The sequence below is a fragment of the Vipera berus genome, assembly GCF_964194415.1.
Source record: "Vipera berus genome assembly, chromosome: 3".
NCBI classification, from domain to species: Eukaryota; Metazoa; Chordata; class Lepidosauria; order Squamata; family Viperidae; genus Vipera; species Vipera berus.
This window is the reverse complement of record NC_138204.1, coordinates 41,090,141-41,116,913: the sequence shown is the minus strand read 5'-3', so window position 1 is coordinate 41,116,913 and position 26,773 is coordinate 41,090,141. Positions and strand designations below refer to the sequence as shown.

Below are 26,773 nucleotides of genomic sequence, written 5' to 3'. Positions count from 1 at the left end.
CCAAACAAATGAATATACTTCACTCATATCTATGGAGATTCTCATCAGTAGGCAATTGGACTTTTTTGTTTTTCTTTGCCCTAATTGAGATGTGAATTGCAAAAATGTGGATAGCCAGGAGGTGGCAATGAAGAATTATCATCACTGGGTTATCTAGATTTTGGCAACTCAATGTCTTACCCAATGCTGAAAAAATTTAGATCTGTTTGCTAAAAAAAAAAAGTCAAATTACTACACTACAAAACTGCTTATAGAAAGCTAGACTTCCTTATTGTATTAGAGCAAGGCAGAGAGAGAGAGGGAGAGAAAGAGAGAGAGAAAACGCAATACCAGTACTGAGCTCAGAGCATTTCCAGTTCTTTGAAAAAGGAATAGTGAATTCTTGTCAGTTACAGTATGTTAAGAGTTGATAACTAAGCTAATGTTTTGGATCTTGATGAACTTCAATCAGGCCTACCACTGAGAAGCAAAGGTAAGGATTCTCCTTAGTAATGACCTCGGATTTAATTTCTAAATGAAGAGAGAGCAAGTACATTTGTTCTAATACAGATCAACATTCTGGCATTCCCTTGCAACAATGCCTGTGTGGAAAAGATAAAGGACATGTGTGCTCATTAGAGAAAAATATATTGGTCTAGAAAGGAAGGAACCCCATAATCTGATAATTAAACCTCAAAAGTTTGCCCAGGTCAGCGAGTTAAGTGACTGGAGTAATATATCTCCTCTTCGTTGTTCAGAATTACTTAAAGGAAGGGCATTTCAATTAGCTGCACTATAAGGACGCTGGCGTCTGAACAAGGTAAGCTGTTTCTGGGTGCTCTGAGAAAAGTGCCAGTTAATTCACTTCTGGGGGTATCAAGTCATTCAAATGTGAGACACATGTATAAAATACTTAAAAACTCATCTTTTAATTTGCCTCATCCATAGAACTGAAGATTAATTTTGAACAGACAAATCGAAATGTTATTATTACAAGTGCCATAGGTAAACTCCAGTCACTTCTCCATTTTAGCCTAAAATTTAATGCAAAACTGCATTTTCAAACCAGCAAAATGAAAAACAAACAAACAAACAGGGATGACCATCTTTGTTTTTTTCACAAGAATAAAACGCCTAGGGTACATGGCCTGGTAAAAGAAGCATTCCATGATACTTTCTATCTATAACAATTCCATGGCTATTAAGATTACAGAATGCTATCTGCCAACAGCTATTGTGGTTCATTTAATCTTCAGTTTCTACGTACAGACTGGGTCAAATATAGAAACCAAGGATCAGATCTAAGGAAATGTCTTTAAGAACAAGTTGCTTCTTCCTGTATTAAAAATGTTGTTTAATAGAGGAAGGAATTAGGTATATTGGTTATGAGTAAAATAAAGAATTGTAACTAAAATTTTCTCAGGTTATAATATGAATCAAACTAAAGATAATTGTGAAAGATGACAAGTCTTAATCAAACAAGGGGAATGAGGGGAAAACAGATGCTTCTGGGTTTGGGTGCTGCTAAATATTTACTCTTTCTGGCAGTTTTAGCACAAAACAGAGACATGTTTCTTTGACAGCACTGTTGTTTGGTTGAATTTGTTATTGTTCACATTCCTATCCTCTATTCTTTTGGAATCACATGATCCTTTTGCAGACATGGGAACTAGTATGTATCTTTTTAAGATATTCATACCCAACTGCATATGTAGTTAATATGGCATTGAAGTAGCAAACTCAAAATTAGGAAATGGTGCAAGAGGGAAACAGTAGAATTTATACTGGTCATTTCATGGTTTCAGCCTTCATTCCATGTATGTCATGGGATATATAATAAGAGACAAGAGTTCTACAAGTCAGGACAGAAGAAAATTAGATGATAGATATAGATGATGACAGGAGATAGATAGATAGATAGATAGATAGATAGATAGATAGATAGATAGATAGATAGATAGATACAAGACATGAGGAGTGGTGAAAAATATAAGAGGAGGAATTCAAGTGGAAGAAGATAAAATAATTTAAACAAAGCAAGGAGATTGCAAAATAAAATTACTAGAATTAGGAAACTCGTGTGAGGAAAGACAACAGGAGACTATATTTAGTCTTACAGTTCTTGGAAGGGATATGTGTTCACAACTGATAAATCCTTTGGGACATATATCTTTAAAAATATTTCAATTAAAAATATGCATTAATCATAAAAGCAGAACTGCTTACTCTTACGTTAGAGGTGAAACGCCCCTAGCCTGTAGGCCGGATGCAGATGTACAAAACTGCAAATAGCTTTGTTCGGTTTGGTGGCTGCCGTGATGCGAAATGAAGGAGAGCAGAGAAGTAAGTGGTTTCCTGCTCTGCAGGACTGACAGGAAGTTCTTACTTCTTACTCAAAGTGGGATTTATATTAAAAGTGGCAATAATTGAACTCTTATCTGCTCTATAGATACAGTACTGTAGAAGATGGAAACAGCGTCCTGCATTTGTAGAATGGATTCTACCATTTCATAGTGTGAAATGGTGTCACAGCGTTGATTCCTCTCCACGTTGAGAAACTTCGAGCAATAGGGGTAGGGAAAGGGAGAACATAAGTGGAAATATTACAGCAAAGGGAGTTGTGGCTATTGACCTGCGGAAATGAACTTTGTGCAAGAGCCTAGGAAGCAGCCCCAAACCCAAGCCACTTGGTCTGAAATCAAGGCAGCAATTGCCAACCCAGAATGTTGAGTCCTCAGCACAATGCCTAGCTGGACATAGGCTGTGCTTGAAATAGCCATCCATTGTGTTCCATCCCCACCCTCCTCCTTTTTTAAGTATTTTAAGAGGTACAATGTTGTGCATATTTTTGCAGTACTGTGCTAAAATGCTAACGGCATATACTGCAAATGGAGCAAATCAGATTATATTTTTCTGAATTCAAATTTTATAATACCAAACACCTACACTAGAGCCTTGTGCAAATGAATGAGTCCAAAAGGAGAAGGAAGAAGAGGGGGAGGAAGGAAGGTTTGATGTAAAGTGAAATCTGAAATTAGCAGGGTGAAACCTGCTAAAGCCTACATTTAGAATCTTTTAAAATACCTGTGGTCTTCTGTAATGTTTAATGTAATCTATTCAACATGAAAGTCAAACTGCAGGCAACTTTATTCATATTATTTAGTTCTGCATCCTGTATCTTATTTCTTTTTAACAAATAGCTGGCTCAGGGGCTAGTGAGCCAGAATCAGTCGAAAGTAAAAGAGAAGGTAAGTCAAATCAGACCCATTAAACCTCTTGACTATATGATGCTTTAGGAAAAAATGTAATTTAAAAGCCAAACAGCAAATGAAGTTCACATAACAGTTATTTCACTGGTTCCATGGAATATTTTACTTTTCAGTGAAGCAAGGATTCTCTTCTGTAAATCACCAGCTGCTTTTGAAGTGCTCAATTTTTAAAAGCAGTTTGAGGGAGAAAACATGTTTAATGCCCACATGGAAAATTTAATCCTTTGCTTTCAAGTATATATTATGTATTTTTGCATATGCAGTGAATTATGATCAGATAATATAAATATTACAATCATCAACCCTCGTCCTCCACATCCATCTTTGTAGTGATTTGTTTAATTCCCAATAAGCAAAGCCTCTGCAGGACAAAGAAATCATCTTGCACGCTATCAAATCTAGATGTGAAGTTTCATTTTAAAAAAATGTTTCTGGGAAAGCAAAATCTGTCCATATCATATAGAACCCACTGGATCTAATATTTGAATTCTGTAGATGACTCTGAATCAAATACTAATTGTTCTTTACTCCTTTTTCTGACCATTCCTTTTTCATCTTGGTATATCACATAAGTACATTTGTCATTATGTTTCCTCTTCTTCGTTCCCTTTTTCTTGCTTTGTGTTCCTTTGGCTATCTCTATTATGCAGGTAATGAGAATTGTAGCTAAACATGTGTATACAGTAGCTTGTAGCAGGTGAGATCACTCTGTCCCTTTGTTATATAAAGTTGAGGGTACACAAGAAATGCCGCATATTTACTCTTAATTTTTCTGCTGCTTTTATGCGTCATATCACTTCTGCCCTGTATATGTTTGTTTATAGCATTAATGGGCTCGTCTTTTAAAATATTTTTCAAAAGGTGGTTTTCAATGCCATTTCAAAACCAATTTCAAACAATGTTTAAAATCTAAAACAACATCTACCTCTATCGAACTATCTATCTATCTGTCTGTCTATCTATCTATCTATCTATCTATCTATCTATCTATCTATCTATCTATCTATCATCCATCTATTAACTTGAAAAATCATTCCAATGATGAAGTGAAAGTGAAAACAAGTATTTCCAAAGATGCATTTAAAAATAATTTGAAAAATGTAAACATCTTAATGACATGCTCTTCAGACATACTATGTAAAGACCTCGCTTTCTAGAGAAGGAAAGAAAAGCTGACCAGCAGCATTCAATTGCAGTGCTGATGAGAGCACCATTGGCAGATCCATAAGACCATGCTAGGGACAGATTGTCATAGAGAAAATCCACCTGCTAAGAATCAATACCAACTTGATGGTTTTTAATAAATTAATTAGAGGCGTAAATTGTTGACATTTTAATTATTATCCATGTGTATCTTCCTTGGTTGCCATTGCTTTAAGATTCTTAAATGGGCTTCAATGGAAGATATTAACAGTTGAGTGTGTTCATTTATGAGCAGGTGGTTTTTATGCTATCTGAATTCTAAGTTGTAAAAGATATTAATCAAATTGGCCCCTCAAATTGAACTTGAAAGTAAAGCTACAGTCAGTGTAGATCCCATGAAATGAGTAAGATATTCCTAGTGAATTATCCCAGTTAATATTGGTTACAAACATTTGGACCAGTCCAAGGTGCCATGAAGTTATATGTCACACACAGTTACCATTAGCTTATAACAGAATAACATAATTGGAAGGGACCTTGGTGGCGTTCTAGTTCAAACCCCTGCTCAAGCAGGAAACCCTACACCATAGATAAGGTTATGGTAAATGTGGTATATAAATATACTTAAACTTACCTATGCTTACTTCAATAAATACCTATTCTATTTTAAGTTAAATTCTTATTCATTAAAATACAAAGGAAGGCCAATTGATGTCTAAAATTGTGTGAATATGCAGGTTGTTCACATTATGTTTTTCCAAGTGCCATTCTTAGAATTCCCACAAAGACTGCCTGCTTAATCCAAGGCATGAAAGAACTTACAGATAAATAGTTGGAAGTGAACAGAAATAGTATGGATGAGAGGATGTTTTTCAAATAGTGTTTTTAATGAAAAAAGAGGAACATTAAAAAAAACTACTTTTCATTTAAGCACACAGATCAGTGAGGTAATACCACAACAAAGATATTAATTGATTGTGTTGCAATCTACCCATGACACTTGACTGTACTGTAAACATAGAGGAAAATAATAAAAAAATAATTAAAAAAAACCAAATGTGTTTTTAGATTAGTGACAGTTTTTAGAGTTCAGATTTGTATGCTTTCTTCAAACCATAAGTATATATAAATGTAGAACACTTTGGAATACTATGTTTAATCAAGTAGACTTTAAAAAGTGAGGATACCAAAAAATAAATCTATAGTAAGTGTGAAGGGATGTCAGTTAAAAACTGTGTTTTAGCTATTCATTGTTGATGAAAATTTTGTCATCAGAAATTACTACTCGCTAAACCTTTTTGAAGAGATAACAAAAATCATTTGTTTGTTCATTTTCTGATCTCAGACAGAATTATGCAATGTCTGTTGACTGTAGCACTAAAAAGCAAAATGTGAAAAAGATTTAAAGAAAACAAAATTATTCAAAAGTTGATAGAATTGCATGCTCTGCTCTTTTTAGATGTAAATTTTAAATGCAGAAATAATTTAACAAGCATGGCTAAACACCTTCCCTCCCCCCCACAAAAAAAAGAAGAAAGAAAAGAAATCAGAAAGTTAAGTTGAAGGCGATCGGAATATCCAATATCCACTGTAACAAAAAGTCTGAATAGGAAAATGGTAAAATCTGTAGTTTCTAAACTGGCCCTGATAATTGATGGAGTAAAGCTTCTGTACAGCTGCTATTTGGAATACTTTGTCTTCTAGGAGTTCATAACATAATGTTACAGGAGTACCTTTGAAGTTGGCTATATTATATTATCTATTTATTAGAAGTTTTTCAAGCCATGTTATATTCTAAAATATCAGAGTGGTAAATAAATGAGCAAAAATTCAGGAATCAAGCTATGATATAAATGTGATATAATAATATAAACAGATCCATATTATAAAAAGCAGAAACAAACAAATCTGTGTTTTGAAACACTTGGGCAAACAAATTTTAATCTTATGCCAACATAGCAAAATGGATGCTAATCCAAAATCCATGAAATTTCTAAAGATGGAGTTTCACAAGAGAAAAGGCCTTGTGTGCGGGTTGTCCTCAACAAATTTCCCCTTGAAAAGGAAGCCTGAAAAAAAAAGGTTTCCTTAACATTTTAGTTTGTGGGCAGTTTTTTTTAGAGAGATGGAAGTGTTTTCAAATATTTGGCTCCTTAGCTATTGAGGCTCAGGACTTTAACAGCAATTCTTTAAATTGGGCTTTGATATCTCACAATAGTAGCACATATCTCAAAGAAATATACAAAATAATTTGCATAGTTTTGTACAAAAAATGCCACAGCCTAGATGGTCCTGACTGTTTTCTTTTGATTTTTCTAGGAAGGTGTCTCCACTATATTTGGAAAGTAGGATGATCACTGGATTTTCCAAGTCTCCTGGCCAGCAAGGCCTCCAGCATGAGAGTTATGACGAAAAATATGAGCGCCGGTGCAAGAAGCACGAAAGCCTGCTCAGGAGACACAACAGGACCACATGCCGTCTCACAAGCAAGTGCCAGAGCACAGAAGCCAAGGAATCAGCTCAGAGCCCTCGACAAAAGGAATTCTTCCGACGAAGGAATTTAACAATTGAAGAGCTTGGGAGGACAAAAATGATGTTGCCTCCTAGCAAGAGAGGAGCTTTATTTCCTGTAAACTGTTCTGACAATCTAGGGCAAATACCACCTCAGAACTATATGAAATATTTGTCAAATATTCAAGTAATATTTAATGATGGGGATAACACAGCTAGACCATCCCAAAATAGTTAGTTGGGAAGTCTGTTGAATTTAGATTTTCACATCTGTTGACCTGGGCTAGGAGATCAGTCATGAATAATGTATAGTTTTAATGTCTCTCTCTCTCTCTCTCTCTCTCTCTCTCTCTCTCTCTCTCTCTCTCTCTCTCTCTCTGTGTGTGTGTGTGTGTGTGTGTGTGTACACAGTCCTTTCAGCCATATGTGTGTGTTTGTGTGTGAATGTGTGTGTGTTACAACTGTTTGTTGTCATACATTCCTAAGTCTGCAATTTACAAAATCTTGCATGAAGTTGTCAAAATTTCACAAGATTTCATGTTCTCATGAGAGTTTTGAAAACTTTATTTTATTGGTTAGGAAGTGGTTAAAGAGTTTTTCTACAATATTAGTGTCAGGGGGCAGAAAAGCTTCAAAAACTGATTTCCATTTTTCTTTACGGATTGCGAAATAATTTATTATTTAGCAACCAAGTAACTAAACAATGTTCCTCTCCTCTAAAAATAGGAAAAAATGTATTGGAACAATTTAGAGATCCTGTCCCAAAGAGATACATTAGTAATCCCAACAAATTTGGGGAGTATTGGATATTGGGGTACTGAGATCAACACATGGAAAAGAATCCAAATATTATTCTGTTTTTATCTTTCAGCCTCATACCAAATCTATACAGCATAACTTCAGTAATATATTCCCTCTTAGCAAATCATCTCAAGCCATGCTCACTGTGAATGTTCCCAAAAACTGTAAAGGTAAATGACAATCTATAAATCAACCTTAAAGTTGTCAGCAGAAAAATATATGTCAGCATAAACTTGACTTTTTTTAGTGTCCATGACTAATTTTGATTATTTTGTTATTTTTTTCAGATTTTTAATTTTTTAAAAAATCATATATATATATTTGCTCATAACTTTCCTAAATGTATGGATATTTTGCTTTCAGATACCTTAAATATAGGTAACTCTTATCTTACATTCTGTGAGAAACAATTTTAATGCAAATATCACAGATGCCCCCGTCTTAAATGTAAATGTTTTAAAAATGTAATTATATGTTTTTGAACATATTTTTAGAAACATGTTGTCTTATGAATAGATAAAAACAGTGGTGTTTCACTGTCAATTGTTAAAAGTATTGAAATGGAATTTATTTATATATAGGTACACAAACCACAAAAGAACTAAGTTCTGAAAAGAAAAACTCCTGTCAGCAAACAGAGTAAGTACAGAAGATTATTCAGGCTTTTTCCTCCTTTGGAATTAGTACTTTTAAAATTGGATACTAAACATTTTACACTGAATATGAGGTATTTTTATAAAGATGATCAGACTTTTTCAATCCAAAATATAATCAAAATTTGAATCATATTTTTATAAATTTTAGATTCAAAATTCCTTGGTTACTCATCCAAAATTATCACAAGCCAGAACATTTTTGCTTGCATTAGGGAATAGAATTCCATAACTTCATAAACCACATATAAAATTCTCTATATAACATACAGTAATGATATAGAGTCTTCTGTACCCAGGCAGTAAGATCTACATCTGGGATAGCATTTTTGAACATATAAAAATATTATCATGTCACTCTGTCTCTGAACAATCCACTGTATGACCTATGATTACAAAGAAAACTTCCAGACATTGCAGGCTTCAATAGTTTTGTTTCCCATGCTTTCAGTGGTCAATTATGCATCATCAGTGAAGTTATTATTGGAGTTTTTCACCACTGTATTTACAATCTGCCTCAGTTATCTTGGCCATGCAGCAACCAGTGTCAGAAAAAAATACACAGGTTCCTGTTCATTAAAAGCCGGGTGGTAACCAAGAGTACAGAGATCCCATTTCATATTGCAAATTATTGTTTGTACAAATGCAAGGATTTATTGCAAATCTTCACATGTGCGGTAATGAATGAATAGATAGTACAAAGGTTCTTGGGTACCACATCACAACAACATTTCAGCGGGCAGAAAAAGACTCATGGTGGCAAGAGGAAAACTCCACTGCATAGAATAACTAGCACTCCTCGTCTGTTCTAGGATTTTTAAAAACTTTTTGATTTGGTGACTTTTTCAGGAGCTTTTGTTCAAGTCTTAAATTTTTATACGGGCAATTCTATGTGGATAATCTTTTACCTTCTTCCTTTTGACAGTTGTATCACACTGCAACTATGTCATATCTCCTTGATAATTCTTTTCTCTTTTGTTTTTAGTTGTGGAACAGCAGTTTTAGATAAGGTATGGAAAACATGAAAATGAGTACATAAATAGGTGACACGTCAATTGGAAGGTAACAGTGCTCTGTGTCGTCATGCTGACCACATGACCACAAAAACATCTTTGGACAATGGTGGCTCAATGGCCTTGAAATGGAGATGAACACCACCCCCTGTAGTTGACAGTGACTAGTGGAGTAAAATCCGCAGGGACTCCTTTTATGGAAAACAGAAAGTGGGGATGAGATTCTTCTTTCTTTAAGAAACAAAGAAATCTAAACGGGGGAAGAATTTGGTAATTAGTATTTGGTATTGTTCTCATTTCGGTATGCATACATCATAACCTTCCTACACATAATGGCCTTAATCAGGCAAGTTGTTATAGTTGTGATGTTTCAGATAAGCAAATCTTGGCTCCATGTCTGAATATGGCCCTTAGTAAAGTTTCATGAGGTTTTCAGTAATCAGCTTTTGATCATGGAGTTGCTGTATTAGGTGTTTTGAAAAGAAGAGGGTTAAAGGAGCACTGTTATTTCTGTACAACTCTGTACATAACAGTGTTTCCATTTGTTTCTGACTATAAACATGTTTTGACAGTAGCTAAATAATGAATTTTTATTAATAGCAATAAAACTGCCCATCTTCAAGTATACTAGAATTTTTCTGAGTATAAAACTCAAAGGCTGACAAATAGTGCAGGTTGCATTTCTTTGCCAACTCAGTTGGGATTATAAATATATTTATTTGTATTTCAGGAAATTATTCAACTTTCTAACTACCTCAACGTGAGTAATTAATGTTAACTTTAGACAGTTTGGGGGAAAGATCCCTTCATAAATCATATTCTTTTTGGATTTTTTTAATACATAAAGCCTTACTTTCTGAGAATAGGACTGCAATTGAAAACAATATATAATGGTAGAATCCTATACAGTACTTGAAGTGCAGGATTCATTCCTGCAGGGGGAAAAATAATAATATACATATATTCACAAAATGTAGCTTGATCCACCTGATTTTACCATTTCCATGATCTGCCATTTTGGTTTAAGTACGAAGTACAAATCCAACTGATGTCAATTTGCTTTTGATACCCAAGGAATGCCAATGATCAAAGGAAACAATTTAAAATCTTCCAGTCAATTTTAAAAAGACACTAAATCAGATAGCAAGTTCTATAAATTGTATTACATTATTTTAAAAATAAATACCCTCTTTTTTCACTACATAACAGAGAAGCCAGTTAAATAATTATCTAAGAACAAAGGGACATAAACTTCACTTTTTAGAGTATAGTTTTGTACCTATACAAAAGATCTTTCTGTTTCCTTGAATGGAACTAGGACAATGAATTCAGAGCATGCCTGGGATATCATTTGAACATGTTGTGACTGATTTCTTCTGTTTAGGAGGCACTACATCAAGAACTAATATTGAAGCAGAAAATGGTGATTTTACAAGAGCTTCTAGCCATGTTGCTAGAAGCAGCAGAAAAATCTTGGAAGGTACCAAATAGTCATACTAAGATTACTACTATTCATAATTGTATGTTATTCTATATCATACATAGATATCATTCAGAGTTATGATGCAACAGAAAACTAAAAGGGATCCTGTATTTTTGATAGTTAGCTTATTCATACAACAGAATTTCGAGCAGACACAGCTTTTCTTACCATAACAATATTCTATAATGATAAGTGTATTTGCTGCCAAGATGTCCTTTCCAAATATCTATTAATAGTGAATGAAGGTTACATCTCTGAGTGGCCCATTTGTAAAGACAAAGACATAAAGAAATAAAATTGTATAATCAAGCTCAGATTTATCTTTGATAATATTATGTTTGATCCTGTTGAGAGAGAAAAAAGAACACACATCTACTTTCCATGGAATTGTGCTTCAGCTAAGTAGAACTAATACCAAAGAAGTGCCCTAAATTACTTGATCCAGAAAAGAAATGGCAATTCAGTCAAATTTTCACACTAAGCTCACTGCGAGCTCTCTTAGAACAGAAATGTCGACATTTACTGCTTGATACCATTGTGGTTTGTACTTCCCTTCTGAAACACTGATGTTAACATCCAGAATAGCAGGGGGAAAATAGTTTTACATTTTTACTGACAGGAAGTGGTAATTAAACCTCTGAACCTCAGCTTATCAACAGGTAGGTGTGTACTGTTTCATTTGTTTTCTGTATACGTTTCCAGCATAGCCCGTTTCCAATTTGTTATTCATTAAAGCTACAAAACTGTTTCTGGGATTTCCAAATTAATATAGAGATGAAATTTTCAAATTTGCCAATGATAAATGGAATAAGAGATGGAAATTTTAGCTGAAATATAAAGGCCTCTTTAAAGTGCTTTAAAGCTTTCAGTTCCCAAGAAAAAAGCAGCAGAAATCTGCAAAGTCCTGTCCTTTACCATTGACCATCCCATTTTGTTTTGCAAGATTTTGCTTTTAACTTATACTACCTATTTAAAAACAAAGCAAAGGAGAACCAGTGTTGCATTTCAATATGTAGATCAGGTTATCCAAGTACAAAACAAAGTGTTGCAGGGCTGAGTGGCTTAAGGATTTCATGCAGCTCTCTAGCAAAATTGCCAAAATTCTTTAACAAAGTGGGCAAGCTGTTTCAATGATTAATTGTTCTTACTGTCAGGAAATTTCTCATTTCAAGGTTGAATCTCCCTCTGACAAATTTCCATCCATTGCTTCTTGTCCTGCCCCCAGGTACTATGGAGAATAAATTGGAGTAGTTTGCTTCCCAGAAATCCAGAAATATACCAACCACCCTATCATTTTGGTGATGCTCCCTTCCAGCTGGCAAAGGAAGGAAATTTCATACATTAGAAGGACTTGCTGTATTCCTTTCCTACAGTTTCATTCTTAAATGAACTATGCACAATGTAGTCCTTTCTTGTGTTTATATTTAGCACTGGAAAGCTGACTTCCATTCCACTCTCTTGCTGAAAATGTGCGTACCGTAACTAGGCTATCTTATATGCGTGGGATGGCATGGCATTTCTGCTCCCATCCTAGCCCTATTAAATTGACTGCACAACCAAGTTAGTGATTCTGTAAAAATACTAAACATATATTACAACTGTATGTACAGCATACAGTTTGTTGGATACTTAGAAAATAAACCTATGCTTCTCATATTCAGCAGTCCCGTAGACTTTGCTTTGACAGTTTGCAACTGTCTGAAATTTTAAAATAAATAATTAGCATAGTCCTTTTGGTAATTAAGGTAGCTATTACATTTTATTAAGGATAAGTGATATGAATGAATATGTTTTATTTTATTTTCCTGAAAGCCATTGATTTCTGAAGGATCTGATGTTTAATTTTAAATGAAACTTTTAAATAATATGAATAAAGCAAGAAACAGGATCCCTTTTGGTATCTAAGAGTTAGAAAATTCTTATTTCCAAAATTATTCACAATTTTTAACTTTTTAAATTCTATCAGGGTCAGTTTAATGAAGACAAACTCAAATGCAGGCTGAGCGTGCTGGAAAATCAATTGCAAATATGTACCCAGGTAATATATTTGGCTCAAAAAGAGAAAATTTATAATTTCGGATAATTTTAATATGTACATGGAGAATGTCACCTTCTGTAGTTTAGATACCTGCTTTGTTCTTCAGATATCTACTCAATAATAATATTAACATCATACATATTTGTAAGAATACACTCATTATAACTCTTCCTCAGAGACCTGAAGAATGATAACATTTGTTGTTCTTTGTTTCCTGAGCATCATGATTTATTTTGCATTTTGCTGTTGAACTATACTGCCATTATTTTTATGGTTGTGTCTCACATTCAGACTTACGTGGTTATTGCTAAAAGATTTGTCACTATTGTTTTGCTAGAGTTCATATAAAATTACAGTATAGAAACATTTTACATGAGATCAACATGTTGCTTCTCCTCCATATATGTAATAAAGTTGTAACACTGCTAAGAAAATATAAGACTACTAAGAATTTTCTGTGCAGGTGCCTAGAGAGTATTTTAACCTTTTTTAAAATATTTTTTTAAAAAAATCATAACTTGATTTACATTTAATAGATGCAATGTGGGCTATACAATATTTCAAAGTTTTGGTCTGTTGGATGTGCCTGAAAACTTAAATCAAGAACTTTTAATATACTGGTGTCTTTTACACTGTTAGGTTGTCAGTTTTCTTTGCCATTTTCTAATAAATAACATTCTTTAGAATACTGCATTATTGCTTGCAAAAAAAAATATCTAGTACAAGAAGCTTAGTTTGATGAGCTATGGATCTCTTGGGTTTCAAATGGTAAATCCACATTATTTGTGTTAGTCCATGTTAGTCATGATTGACATGTCCCAGGGGGATAACATTTATCAGATAAACCAATCAGATAAATCATAGCCAGCCAAATATTTTAAGAAGAGGAATTTTGATTCATATCTCTCTCTCTCTCTCTCTCTCTCTCTCTCTCTCTGTTTTTCTTTTTCTTTTTTCTTTTTCTTTTTTCTTAGAGTTATTCAAAGCGGGGCTTAAAAAGGATTCTCCTGGAGATGGAAGATCAAAAGCAGAATTATGAACAGAAAGTAAAAGAATCTCTTCAGAAACTGCTTGAGGAGAAAATGCAGGCACAAAAGCAATTTCAAACTGCCCAGGTAAGGAAGGATTTCAGCCTGAGGCCTATAGGAAGATGGTTATATATTACTGAAGCTCTAAATATCCTGAGATGTTTTCAGATCATCAAGGATGTCAAGAAACTCCTTGATTCACTGAGGATCATTCTGCTTGTACCAGAAATTCTTCTCACAAAATTGGAGAGATTTGCATCCTTTAGAACAGAACAGAACAGAACAGAACAGAACAGAATAGAATAGAATGGGACTTTGGAGGTCTTGTAGTCCAGCCCTCTGCTCTAGCAGGAAAACCTATACCATTTCAGACAAGTGATTGTCCAGTCTATTCTTAAAAACCTCCAGTGATAGAGCACCCACGATTTCTTAAGGCAAACTGTTCTACTGGTTAATTGTCCTCACTGTTAGGAAGTTTCTCTTTAATTCCAGGTTGCTTCTCTCTTTGGTCAGTTTCCAACCATTGTTTCTTGTCTTGCCCTCTGGTGCTTTGGGGAATAGTTTGACACCCTCTTCTTTGTGGCAGCCCCTCAAATATTGGAATAGTGCTATCATATCACCCCTGTTTCTTCTTTTCTTTAGACTAGCCAAGCCCAAGTCCTGCAGCCATTCTTCATATGTTTTAGTCTCCAGGCCTTTGATTATTTTAGTTGTTCCTCTCTGAACTTTTTCCAAGATCTCAACATCTTTTTTGTAGTATGGTGACCAACATTGGTTGTAGTATTCCAAGTATAGTCTTACTAGGGTTTTATAAAGCGGTACTAATACTTCGTGTGATCTTGATTCTATGCCTCTGTTTATACAAACCAGGATTGTATTAGCTTTTTCGGCTGCTGCTGCACACTGCTGGCTCATGGTCAAGTGATTGTCCACTAGGACTACAAGGTCCCTCTCACAGTTGCTGTTTTTTGACCAGGTTTCACCTAATCTGTACTTAAAGCTTTAATTTTTCCTGCCTAAATGTAAAACTTTGCTTTTGTCCACATTAAAACTCATTTTGTTGGATAGGGCCCATTGTTCAAGTTTGTCAAGATCTTTTTGGATCCTGAGCTTGTCTTCTGGGGTGTTGGCTATTCCTGCCAGTTTAGTGTCATCTGCAAATTTGATGAGTTCCCCTTCTATTCCCTAATATAAGTCATTAATGAATATATTGAAGAGTACTGGGCCTAAGATGGAGCCTTGTAGTACCACACTGCTTACTTCTTTCCACGTGGATGTAGTACCATTGAGGACTACTCACTGAGTACAGTTTGTCAGGCAGCTACAGAACCATCTGATGGTGTTGTTGTCTATCCCATCTTTTTGTAGTTTAGTAAGCAGCAGGTTGTGGTCTACTTTGTCTACTTTGTGGTCTACTTTGTCTAAGTATACTATGTCCATATTGTTTCACTGGTCTAGTAATTTAATCACTTTATCAAAGAATGAAATAAGATTGGTTTGGCATGATCTGTTTTTGACAAACCCATGCTGGCTACTGGTTATAACTTTGTTTGCTTCTAGTTGTTCGCAGATCTGTTTTTTTATTATCTTTTCCCAGGATCTTCCCAGGTATTGATGTTAGACTGATTGGCCTGTAGTTTCCTGGGTCTGTTTTTTCCCCCTTTCTTGAAGATGTGAACCACAACATTCTTGTAGGGAAATGTTGTTTTGTCTTAAGCATGTTGTTTTCTACCTGATGTGTAGAAAGAACATTTTGATGAACTCAGAGAAATGCACCTATTCTATAGAACACCTAGAAATGCATGTGAGTTAGAAATAATGTACCAACATAAAGCATATAAATGACTGCAAATTAGAAAGTCTCTGCCTCAGGTCTTGGGCCAGCTGTTCTTCTTCAGCCTCAAATCCCAGGGAACAGCCCCTTCACAAGAAGAAAGTTATTTAAAACTTGACGTTGTTAATCAGTGGAAGTATTGATTCATTTTGAATTAATTTTCAGCAGTATTCCAACTTTGCAAGGACAGGAGACCAGTTATCCACATTTATATGTCATGTTCTGACATATTTTGTTCAATCGGATTTCCTAGCCCATCAAATTAGACTTACAATAAAATTGCCATGTTTACAATGAACAGCTAATCGGGTTTTTAACAAGACTGTCAAGAACATATGCTTGTCAACTTTACTAATGATAGATTATGCTATTTCTCTTAGAGAGCCCTAACTATTGCTGAGGATGACTGTAGCCTCTGGAAAGATCAACTTAACACCTTAAAAAAAGATTGGAGTCAACTAACTGACCAGCACACTGAAGTCAAAAACAAGCTGCATGTCTTGGAGAACAAACTGCAGGTAACCTCCTTGTGAGGCTATATTCCAGGTTTCCATTTCACAGGAGCATTCGTCAAGTTAACAGTTTTTAGTGATAGAACTGAAAAAGAAACCATGGCTCAGATACCCATTTATGGTGAATTGTTATCAGCATGCTAAGGATAGTAGCATATCGTTTCAAGACATAGGGACAAAGTTGCTGCTGTTCTTGTTTATGCACCTTTACAAAAGCACATAGTAATTCTATCCAATACAATTAGCTTACAACTTAGCAGCCAAACCAGTAAATAAACATCAACAACTAAGATAAACTAAATGCAACAACTACACATATTGAAAATGTCATATGGCCAAGAACGTATGTATCCATAATTAAAATAAAACCAGCAATAGCCAAAATTGACAGTGGGGTAATCATGCCTTAAAGAAACCCACTAGTCAAATAAGCAAAGTTATTGAGAGGATCTGAAGTAATCAAAGTGCTACATTTCCCCAAACACAACAGATTTACTGTACTACCATCCAGAAACTTGTTTTCAAAGAGGTACAATTCTAGTTATCAAGTTTACAGGCATCTTTACATGTTAAACTATCAATCGGTGTAACAGCTGTCATGTTATTTTTGTTTTAACAGGAATACTCTTTCATGTGATTTATAATAGCAATTGTGCTTATTTCATGCTTGCAGTGGTCAGACACCCAGAATTCTCAACTTCAACAAGCACTAAAAGACATGGAGAATGAGTGTGCGAGTCTATACTCAAGAATTGATAATCTGCAAGAAGAAAAGAGACTCATCATGGAATATCTTGCCGAAGTGGAAGGTAAAGAGTCAACAGCAAGAATAAGAAGCTGGATTGTGATAGAATTAATTTATGTAGAAATCTCATAAGCTTCCATTTAAATTACCTTTAACTAATGGTGATGCAATTTATACAATTTATACAAAAACAAGGTGATGCAATTTATACAATACTACAAACTGAACTGAATTGAAACAGAATTGCACAGTTTATCAGGGCCTTGGACAAGAGAGAGTCTGGTAAAGTTTAAGATTTTTTTCCTCCCATGTACTTTATGTGTAGTATTTAAAACTAACTGCCTGTTTCTGGGGTGGTAGCCATTGATTTCAAACACAAGTAAGATATTGAATAATAACTGAATAAACTTAAAATGAATAAACTTACAACCAAATAAATTTACAACTGAATAAACTTAGAATAAATATTGAAGAATGGTTATTTGAAATATTCTCTCTTCCCTGCAAATCAAAATCACTTTATAGCAATATGCTGTTAGGTACTAGCTGTGGACAAACAGTAATGTAAATGCTTTCAGGTAAGTAATTTCGTCATGTGTTGTGTGATTGTTTGATCTTATAAAACAGGGGTGTCAAATGGCAGGCCCATGGGCTGGATGCATCATAGCGAAACTGCGCCCACCCCATTGCCGGCAATGGCAAAAAAAGTCACGATACGTCATGACACGTCACGTGACGTTGCGAGTTTGACACCCCTACTATAAAAGATATACCAGATAGTCTTGAAGTCTGACTTTCTCAGATAAACAATACAATTGTTACAGTAAGTTAAACTTGTCATTTTTTTATGAAATGTACAGCTTATTTCTTGAGCCACCAGAGTACTCAAAAGTTACTTGTGTTGCTCTGCTTAGTGTGATAAACAGTGCTGCTTCATTTGAGTTTAGGAAAAAAAGAATGTCAAGGCTGCAGTGTTTAAACATCATGCAGTAGAGATTTCTATAGGCTAGACCTAAATCCATCTCCCACTTACAATACAAACCTTTCCGCTCATGCAAAAGGAAAAAAAACTGCAGTAAATTATGCATCATTCCTTATTCTTTTCAGGCAAGCTGAGAACTGAAGCAATGCAAAAAATCATATTGGAGGCAACAACTGAACATCTTCAAAGTAAGTAAAGCTGTCTGAGAAAAGTGAATAACTAGCTTGGAGGTCTACCAACATAGGGTAGGTACATTCTTTGAGCGTATTGTGAATTAAAAGTCTCAAGCTGTTATTTTTGGTTCTTCTCAATATATCAATACTTGGGAATATAATTCCTGCAAATTCCCATCTTTACATTCTCTGCCATTAGTGCATTTAGAGAGGTCAGGGTAGAGCCACTAGCTATATTATTTAATGTAGTAGTGATTTCTTAAGTGTGATAAAAATGTCCTATATCACTGAAAACATTAGGCTTTTGAATGTGGAATAACTTTCAAGCAGGGCATAAGTGAGACCTAAAATAAGCTAAACTGGTTAACATAATATAACCAGAGCAAGATGAGTGCAATTGTCATAGGAATAATGTTGTTGTTGTTGTTATTGTTGTTTTGTTGTTTGTTGCAATGCAAAACATTGAGTTAATCAGTTCTGTTTTCTTCCTGCTGCTTGTTACCTTCTTGCCATTTTTCTCCCATTAATGGACCAATCGTTTCTTGGCTTTTTTTTACATGTTGAAAGAAGCTTTGATGTTTCTGACTTTTGTTGCAAGCCTTAGTTCATTTTGAAGTTTTAATTCATGCATTTAATTCATGCATTTATTGTAGAAGGCATTCATCCTGCAATATCATAGGAATCCAAGAATATGTTTCTAATACCATTGTTTTTATAGAGCAGACTGTCGCAGTGCCCAATGAAGTCTTCAGTTGGGTGACAACTAAGCAGAATGTCCAATCTGAGGATGAAGAGACAGGGAAAGAGAGCAGCCTGCGAGAAGAACTGCAAAAAAGGACATCTCAGCTTGCAGCTAAGAAAAAAGAGGTGAAGAGGTGATTCAAGCAGCTAGTAAGATTAAAGTATCTCATTAGGAAACTGTTATCTGTAAATATCTTACAATGGAACTATGAAGTTTTGTATTATTAGTTTGTATCTCATCAAGCTAGTATCTTGCATTTGATCTCTTACATGCATTATTTCAAATTTCTCTTACACTAAATATATGTCCAACTGCTTATCATTGATAGTAAATTCATATTCTCTTTCAGTTGATAATATATGCCTATTGTGTATGAAAAGGCTGATCATTACTGTATTATAATAATGTAGTCTTAATCCCATCATATGCAAAGACGTGGAACGGAGGGACTGATCCAGATCCCATATTGGATTTCTCACACCCAATCACTAATAGAGCAGCTCATTTTAGTTCATGTTAACAAAACAGATGTTTTCCCTGATCACAAATCAAATGTGAGAATCAAGCCCATATTGTTTCAATTATTTTGCTAACTAAAACTTGTACTTGATACTATCCCTCAATTAGGAACAAGGGCAAGAAAATTAGCATGTATGTCATAAAAATAATTACAGTAGTGTTCTGCCAAAAATTTATTCTATGTCTTTTCATCCATTCTTACTTAGATGAACTGATAAAAAAAATTGTTCTCCTAAAACAAAATTTCAGTCAATACTGTATTTCACCCATGAGGTGTTTCAACACATAATTAGTTACATGCAAAGTAGACAAGGATGGTGTGTGGATTTTGTGGCTTTCCATGATTCAATTAAAACCCAAGCAATTTATCATAAGTCAACTCTTTTCAAAGTAGATCAGGAACATTGGCATAGAATGACATAGAATGCTTTTAAACAGTATTGATAAGACCTTTTGCTGTTGTCACATTTGTCTCCTTAAGCATCATTCTCTAATTAAGCTAGTCTTCTAAATTTAAGCAAAAAGTAAGAAAGGATTTAACATCCCTGATCCCTTTGTTCCTTTTGCTATTAAGGTTGGACTCTTAACATGAATCTGTGACACCATCTTGTTTAAGGTCTTCCACGCTAGTATCCATTTTAGTTTCAAATCATCCCCAATGTTTCTTAACTTCACTGCTTGTTGCCCCTCTCAATTCCAAAATATATGAACAATTCTATAATATATATAAAGTTTCCCAATGAAATGCAAGCCTCACAATGGGGACTGTGACATTGAAACCCTAAAAGAAAATGCCATAAGCTTAAGACTTTTATAATACAATACATTGCAGCTAACTTTGACACAAAGAAGGAAAGAAGCTTCTTCCCCGAGTCAGCAGAAATCAGTTTTTTCACTTGGCGGTATGCAATATGCCAAGAGTGCTGTATAGACAGAAACTGATAGGGATGCATTCAGGGACAAATATAAGGCATAATTCCCAATGTGGCAGGATGGTACATTGGGACCATTTCTTGCTGGTCATATCTACCCAACCCACTAGAGTGGGGATGCAAGGAATGTTGCAGGTTCCATCCCCTAAGGAGATACATCTGGTGGAAACCAAAAGAAGGCCTTCTCCATGGTGGTTCCCTCTCTGGAACATCATTCCCGAGATTAGGCTGGCCCCCACTCTAACACTCTTTCAGAAGGCACTGAAGACCTGGTTCTGCCAGGGAACCTAGGAAACCCAGAACAGAATGGAACCCGTTAAATGGCTAGTTTGAATGTATGTTGTCACTGGGGTGGTGTGGTGAGGGGCTATTATTTTATTATTTTTTATTCTTTTATATGGTGTTTTTATTTCTATGTAAGCCGCTTTGAGCCACCATATGCAACGAGGCAGCAATATAAATTTTCTAAATATATAAAATAAAATAAATGGTATAAACACACTTTTTAAAAAAATTAATTGTAGCTTCTGAAAACAAAGCAGAACTATATTCTGTGGAATAAAGAATGAAAACTACAACATAAAATTATTAAACAGATGTTTATATTCATAATTTCACAGTAATTCAGAAAAGCTGTATCTAACTAGCAGCTTTTATTTATTTATTTAAAGTAAAATCAGCCAGAATTGTACATACTGCGGAATTTTAGCAGCTTGATCTTAGAAAACTTTGGGGTCTGCAAAAATAGGAATGAGGAATGGTAGATGGCTTCTTGGGCTCATGATACCCCTAACCTGCCATAAATCTTTTTATTAAAACAATATAGAAAACAGTCATTTTAAGCATGTTTTATTTTCTTGTCCAGTGCACTGATCTCTGTCATAAACTAGAGATCCTGAACAATGAGTATAGCAGTTGCCTTGCCAATTTACAACAATGTCGTGATGAATTCAAGCACTCTCAAAGCAAGCAAGCCCAGGTAAGAGGCTTTGAACTTCCATTTGAACTTCTTGCAACCTTAATCATCAAAGATATATAGATTTCCCCAATCAACTCAGCATTCTACAGAAATTGGGATTCAAATGCCCAGAATTCCATAAATCCATCAATTTACCTCAGTGAAAAAACTGGACTTGAACTTAAATGTTTCAAAAATAAACATGCATATATATGCAACAAAAATAAAGATATTGTGATGTTACGTTACTATTAAAGAGACTGGATGCCAAGTAAGACTTCATAGAAAGCCTGGGATATTATACAAACTGGGTATTTTTAAATTGTTGTTGTTATTGTTGTTAGTTGCGAAGTCGTGTCCGACCCATCGCGACCCTATAGACAATGTTCCTCCAGGCTTTCCTGTCCTCTGCCATCTTCTGGAGTCCATTTACGCTCACGCCTACTGCTTCAGTGACTCCATCCAGCCACCTCATTCTCTGTCGTCCCCTTCTTCTATTGCCCTCAATCTTTCCCAGCATTAGACTCTTCTCCAGTGAGTCCTTCCTCCTCATTAGGTGGCCAAAGTATTTGAGTTTTAGCTTCAGGATCTGGCCTTCTAAAGAGCAGTCAGGGTTGATCTCCTCTAGGACTGACCGGTTTGATCGCCTTGCAGTCCAAGGGACTTGCAGGAGTCTTCTCCAGCACCATAGTTCAAAGGCTTCAATTCTTTGGCGCTCAGCCTTCCTTATGGTCCAGCTTTCACTGCCATACATTGCAACTGGGAAGACCATAGCCTTGACTATACGCACTTTTGTTGGCAGGGTGGTGTCTCTGCTTTTTAGTGTGCTGTCTAGATTTGCCATGGCTTTCCTCCCAAGGAGCAAGCGTCTTTTAATTTCTTGGCTACAGTCCCCATCTGCAGTGATCTTGGAGCCCAGGAAAATAAAATCTGTCACTACCTCCATTTCTTCCCCATCTATTTGCCAGGAATTGAGAGGGCCAGATGCCATGATCTTGGTTTTCTTAATGTTTAGTTTCAACCCAAGTTTTGCACTCTCCTTCTTCACCCGCAACAAGAGGCTTTTTAGTTCTTCTTCACTTTCTGCCATTAAAGTGGTATCATCTGCATATCTTCGGTTGTTGATGTTTCTTCCGGCAATCTTAATTCCAACTTTTGATTCATCTAGCCCTGCCTTTCTCATGATGTGCTCTGCATATAAGTTAAATAGGCAAGGCGACAGTATACAGCCTTGCCGGACTCCTTTCCCAATTTTGAACCAGTCAGTGGTTCCGTGTCCAGTTCTCACTGTTGCTTCTTGGCCCGCATATAGGTTTCTCAAGAGACAAATAAGATGTTCTGGTACTCCCATCTCTTTAAGGACTTGCCACAGTTTGTTATGATCCACACAATCAAAGGCTTTAGCATAGTCAATGAAGCAGAAGTAGATGTTTTTCTGGAACTCTCTAGCTTTCTCCATGATCCAGCGTATGTTGGCAATTTGATCTCTAGTTCCTCTGCCTCTTCGAAATCCTGCCTGTACTTCTGGTAGTTCTCGATCCACATACTGCTGGAGTCTAGCTTGTAGGATTTTAAGCATAACTTTACTAGCATGAGAAATGAGTGCAATGGTGCGATAGTTTGAACATTCTTTGGCACTGCCTTTCTTTGGAATTGGAATGTAAACTGATCTTTTCCAATCCTGTGGCCACTGTTGAGTTTTCCAAATTTGCTGGCAAATTGAGTGTAGCAATTTTACTGCCTCGTCTTTTAAGATTTTGAATAGCTCAGCTGGAATACTGTCACCTCCACTAGCTTTGTTGTTGCTCAGCTTTTCTAAGGCCCACTTCACTTCACATTCTAGGATGTCTGGCTCGAGGTCAGTGACCATTTTTAAATTAGACATGTACAATTTTTTTTCTTTCTTATTATAACCCGCCAGAGTCACTTAGGTGAGATGTGTAGAAATGTTATGAATAAAGTCCCTTTATACACTTGTAATTTTCTCAAGACCCATGCACGAAAGATTCACCTTCTGTCTCTGTAGTATGTTTATGAAATGTAGCTTTTAAAATAATATTTTTACCAAAACACACTGAATAAAATTGAGTCATAATTCATCTATGTTTAGCATCAACCCTAGTTTTATTTTTTTTCTTTCTTGTCATTGCAGATGGGGAAAAAACACTTTTATTTCTGATACATATATTTTAATCAAATAGAGGTACAAGTTTCTCTGAAATAAAATAACAATGTGAAATCACAATAAAAGTGTCAGTACAAAACCAGGTGTAATTGGGGGATTTTTCTGTGTACTTTATTTATAATCAATTTACTATCTCTAAACATTTTATCTTTTTTCAGAGAAAGCATGATCATTGGATTCCTATCATAATGGTAATAATGGTAACAGCTCTGGTATCTTATTTAAGCAACTTTACACCTTGAACATATCTTGTCTTATTTGCCTACTACTTTCTGCACTATAGCAGTCTAAATTATCTCAAATGGTTAGTATTTCAAATTTAAAATGTCTTGTAAAATTAACTGCATACTGTACTGAAGGAGTTTGTCTGCTTGGTTTTGCATATTGCTTAGTTTTTGTACTGTTATTATTAAAACCAAAGCAAGAAATATTGATTGTATGCCCATCCATATACCACTGATCTCTATATCCATTGACACAATCACCATTCTTACAGTTTCAAAAATCTTAAGTTCCTCAATTCACTTAAATATTACTTGACCATACTGGAATTGAAATCATTGCCTATTTTAGCTGGACAATTTTTTTTTGCCTGGAATTTGGAATAGATTGGTCAATAATATATTCTGGAAAAATAGGCTAACCTGAAATAGATTCTGGGAAATTTAAGCATGAAGGATATCCTGAATGCTGCTGAAAGTGCACATTTAAAGAAATAAAAACACTGACATAATTGCTTAAACTAAGCTGCCAAATTGCTTTTAAACAAATCAGTGGAATACTGTGGAGAAGCACCGTTATCTATCTCTGAATTGTGATTCATACTTACAAGGTCACTGCTGATAGAACAACCACCTCATTTGCAATGCAGAGATTAGCAAATTCTTTCTGAGCTTTAAAAGCATCCTTGAGTTTTTCACACCATCCGCTGAGGTTCATTTTCATGTCTGGATACAAGAGTTCTGGGATACTGAAAGAATAAAACCTAACTCTGAAATCACTGTTTACCATACAAAATGTGGCTTGAACAGTAAACACTCTCAGTGGAATTAGTGTAAGACAATTATCAGAGCTCTTCTGAGTAGGAAAATTATAGGATGCTGGATACCCTAGCAATACACCAAATAGAGTACAGAGATTCCATTCAGTCGAAAAAATTTCACTTGAAGATATTGTCTGAGATGTATCTTCTGTTAATACTTTAATATGATTCAATATTTCTGACAGATGGCTTTTTATAAGGTTCACATTTTCTGAGTTACAAAAGGTAGGACATGGTCTATAAGCAGAAACATCAATGAAAGTGACATTATTGCTAAGCAGGACTGATTCCAGACACAAACACATCAGTCCCAAGTTGATTATTAGAACATTTTCGGCTATATTAAGAACATGTAACCGACATGTAAGTTGAAGGGTAGTTTGAAGGTGTTGAACATAGTCCAGGATCTGAGAAGTCCCAGCAGAATTGTAATCATACAGAAAAGCAGGTTTTAAACCAGCTGCTACTGCCAGTACCTCCCCAGCTACATTCAAGGAGGCTGAAGATGATAATCTTTTCTTCTTTCCAGTTTTAAGATGATGTTGAGCTGCCTTAATGAGCAGTTGTGTCAATTGCTCTGCCATTTATAGCTCATTCATTAGAGAGATAACTCTATTAAAGAACTCCAGAAACACTTGATTGACCACTGGCTTTAGACATCTGCTTCTTCAGCCAAGCCTTAGGAAATAGTAAAACATCAACTGATAGTGATGTAACAAAAATAATTAATAGTTTCATTTTTATAAATGAGTCACTGAAGTAAGCTGAAAGAAATAATAAACAGAAGATATGTGAGGGAAATGAGCAATGGAAAGTTTCGCATATGTGTAATTACTTCATTCTGAAACAAGAATGTAATATAGAATTATACATGCCAAGTTCAGAAAAGAAAACAGAAAAGTTCTCAGAAAAGAGAATGAAAGCTCAGGGTTTACTGCCGTTGGGATAAGCTTCACATTGCATCTACAGGTGAAACCACATTCAAATCAGATTAATCAGATGGATTTTTTTTTCACAGTATCCAATGTTTAGCCTTGCAATAGCAAAAATCATAAACTAGACTGGTTACTGTAAATATAAAGCATATAAGAATTAATAAAGTTGCTTTTCTGTTCAAGGACTGGAGAGGGCAAAATAGGTACTGGAATGCTCTCTGGGCAACTAGCTGTTTGTTTAATCAGCTTTCTCCTCTATTTTTTATTTGTGCCTTCAAGTAATTGTTGATTCCTGGCAACTGCTTGGACAAGCCTTTGTAGATTTCTTGGCAAGATGTTGAAAGTGGTTTGCCATTGCTTGCTTCTTATGACTGAGAGGCTATGACTGGCTTAAGATACCCAGCTATGTTCCTGCCTAAGGCAGGACTAGTACTTACAGCCTCCTGACAGTACTGTAGCACTTACAGCTTCTACATAAAACTGGCTCTTCCTCTCAACTTACACTGAGACAAATATTAGTGTGTTGATCTTTGTTTAAACTGTTTAGAATATAATTCTCTCACATACAGTACTCTTGTATTGCTAAATGATACCACGTAAACCTTATGCATAACAATTCATACAGTTAATATTAAATATATATATCACTGCTGGCCCTTTACTAAGGGCAGGCTCTGATCCATAAAGATCACGCAGCAGAACCCAGCCCCGAATCTTGAAATAAGTGTCCCCACGAATGAAGTTATCTTACATTTGTTCCACATCTCCCCATCACTCACCCTGGAGATAAAAGCCAGATTCAAAAAGCTAGATCGCCATCTAAATAATGGTTACTTGTGTGTATATTTCTTAATGTTCGGTCTGCTTAAAGATCAATTATGTTTTGAAGTTGGAAGTAAGCAAACTCCCAAATGTGACTTGTTCGTTACGCCCTATTTTCTTGGTTTTCTTGAGCAATAGGTTTTGCCCCGTAGGGAGATGCTCTGACTTCAATGCAAGTAGGTTGTAGTTCAGAGCGCAGGCATTTAGGGGACGTCGCCAAGCGAAATTGTGAAGCCGCCCTGCCTCCAGCTGCCCTCTCTCCCTCCAGAACAGATCCCACTAACCTCCGCGAGTCTCGGCCACGCCGAAACAAACTCGGTTCCGCTCACCAGCGAATTACATTTCCGCTTCCTATATCTTGAGCGAAGACAAGAAACGTAGAGCTAGAAACCGGAAGGAAAAGGCTGGCTCTCACCGCCAAGAGCCAGGCCTTAAAGAGACAAGAGCGGATATGGGAGCGAAAAGCGAGGCAGG

General features: G+C 35.5%; 2 protein-coding genes across 8 annotated transcripts in view; one reads left to right on the top strand and one right to left on the bottom strand.

Annotated features, from left to right (window-relative positions):
* Positions 1-206: 206 nt before the first annotated feature.
* Positions 207-26,773, top strand: part of TRAF3IP3 (TRAF3 interacting protein 3) — a 31,911-nt gene continuing 5,344 nt past the window's right edge. The window contains exons 1-15 of one of the 6 annotated variants that reach the window (XR_014025742.1): positions 207-472; positions 6,711-7,020; positions 7,774-7,873; positions 8,285-8,342; positions 9,342-9,366; positions 10,100-10,129; positions 10,754-10,849; positions 12,819-12,890; positions 13,865-14,005; positions 16,133-16,270; positions 16,938-17,073; positions 18,117-18,179; positions 18,883-19,055; positions 21,223-21,336; positions 23,659-23,685. Coding sequence is in view for 3 of the 6 variants with exons in the window: in XM_081322253.1 (XP_081178379.1) it covers positions 6,742-7,020; positions 7,774-7,873; positions 8,285-8,342; positions 9,342-9,366; positions 10,100-10,129; positions 10,754-10,849; positions 12,819-12,890; positions 13,865-14,005; positions 16,133-16,270; positions 16,938-17,073; positions 18,117-18,179; positions 18,883-19,031; positions 21,223-21,336; positions 23,659-23,742 (1,485 nt within the window). In the remaining 3 variants the exon portion in view is untranslated. Of the gene's footprint in view, positions 473-741; positions 800-2,298; positions 2,323-6,710; positions 7,021-7,773; positions 7,874-8,284; positions 8,343-9,341; positions 9,367-10,099; positions 10,130-10,753; positions 10,850-12,818; positions 12,891-13,864; positions 14,006-16,132; positions 16,271-16,937; positions 17,074-18,116; positions 18,180-18,882; positions 19,056-21,222; positions 21,337-23,658; positions 23,805-26,773 lie in introns of those variants that run through there. The other 5 variants (XR_014025741.1, XM_081322255.1, XR_014025740.1 and 2 more) reach the window with 5 other exon arrangements.
* On the bottom strand, positions 24,322-26,737 carry LOC308664767 (UPF0739 protein C1orf74 homolog). Of its 2 annotated transcripts, none has more exons than XM_081322259.1 (2): positions 26,257-26,737; positions 24,322-25,306 (listed from the first exon to the last, which is right to left on the bottom strand). In XM_081322259.1, the coding sequence occupies exon 2, from the start codon at positions 25,124-25,126 to the stop codon at positions 24,326-24,328; it is 801 nt and encodes a 266-aa protein (XP_081178385.1). In that variant the 5' UTR covers positions 25,127-25,306; positions 26,257-26,737; the 3' UTR covers positions 24,322-24,325. The 2 variants fall into 2 exon arrangements, with proteins under 2 accessions (XP_081178385.1, XP_081178386.1); XM_081322260.1 differs by having other exon boundaries at positions 26,584-26,666.

Excerpts from the sequence above, each read along its gene's own strand:
- LOC308664767 (XM_081322259.1), bottom strand. The coding sequence starts at position 25,126 with ATGGCAGAGCAATTGACACAACTGCTCATTAAGGCAGCTCAACATCAT.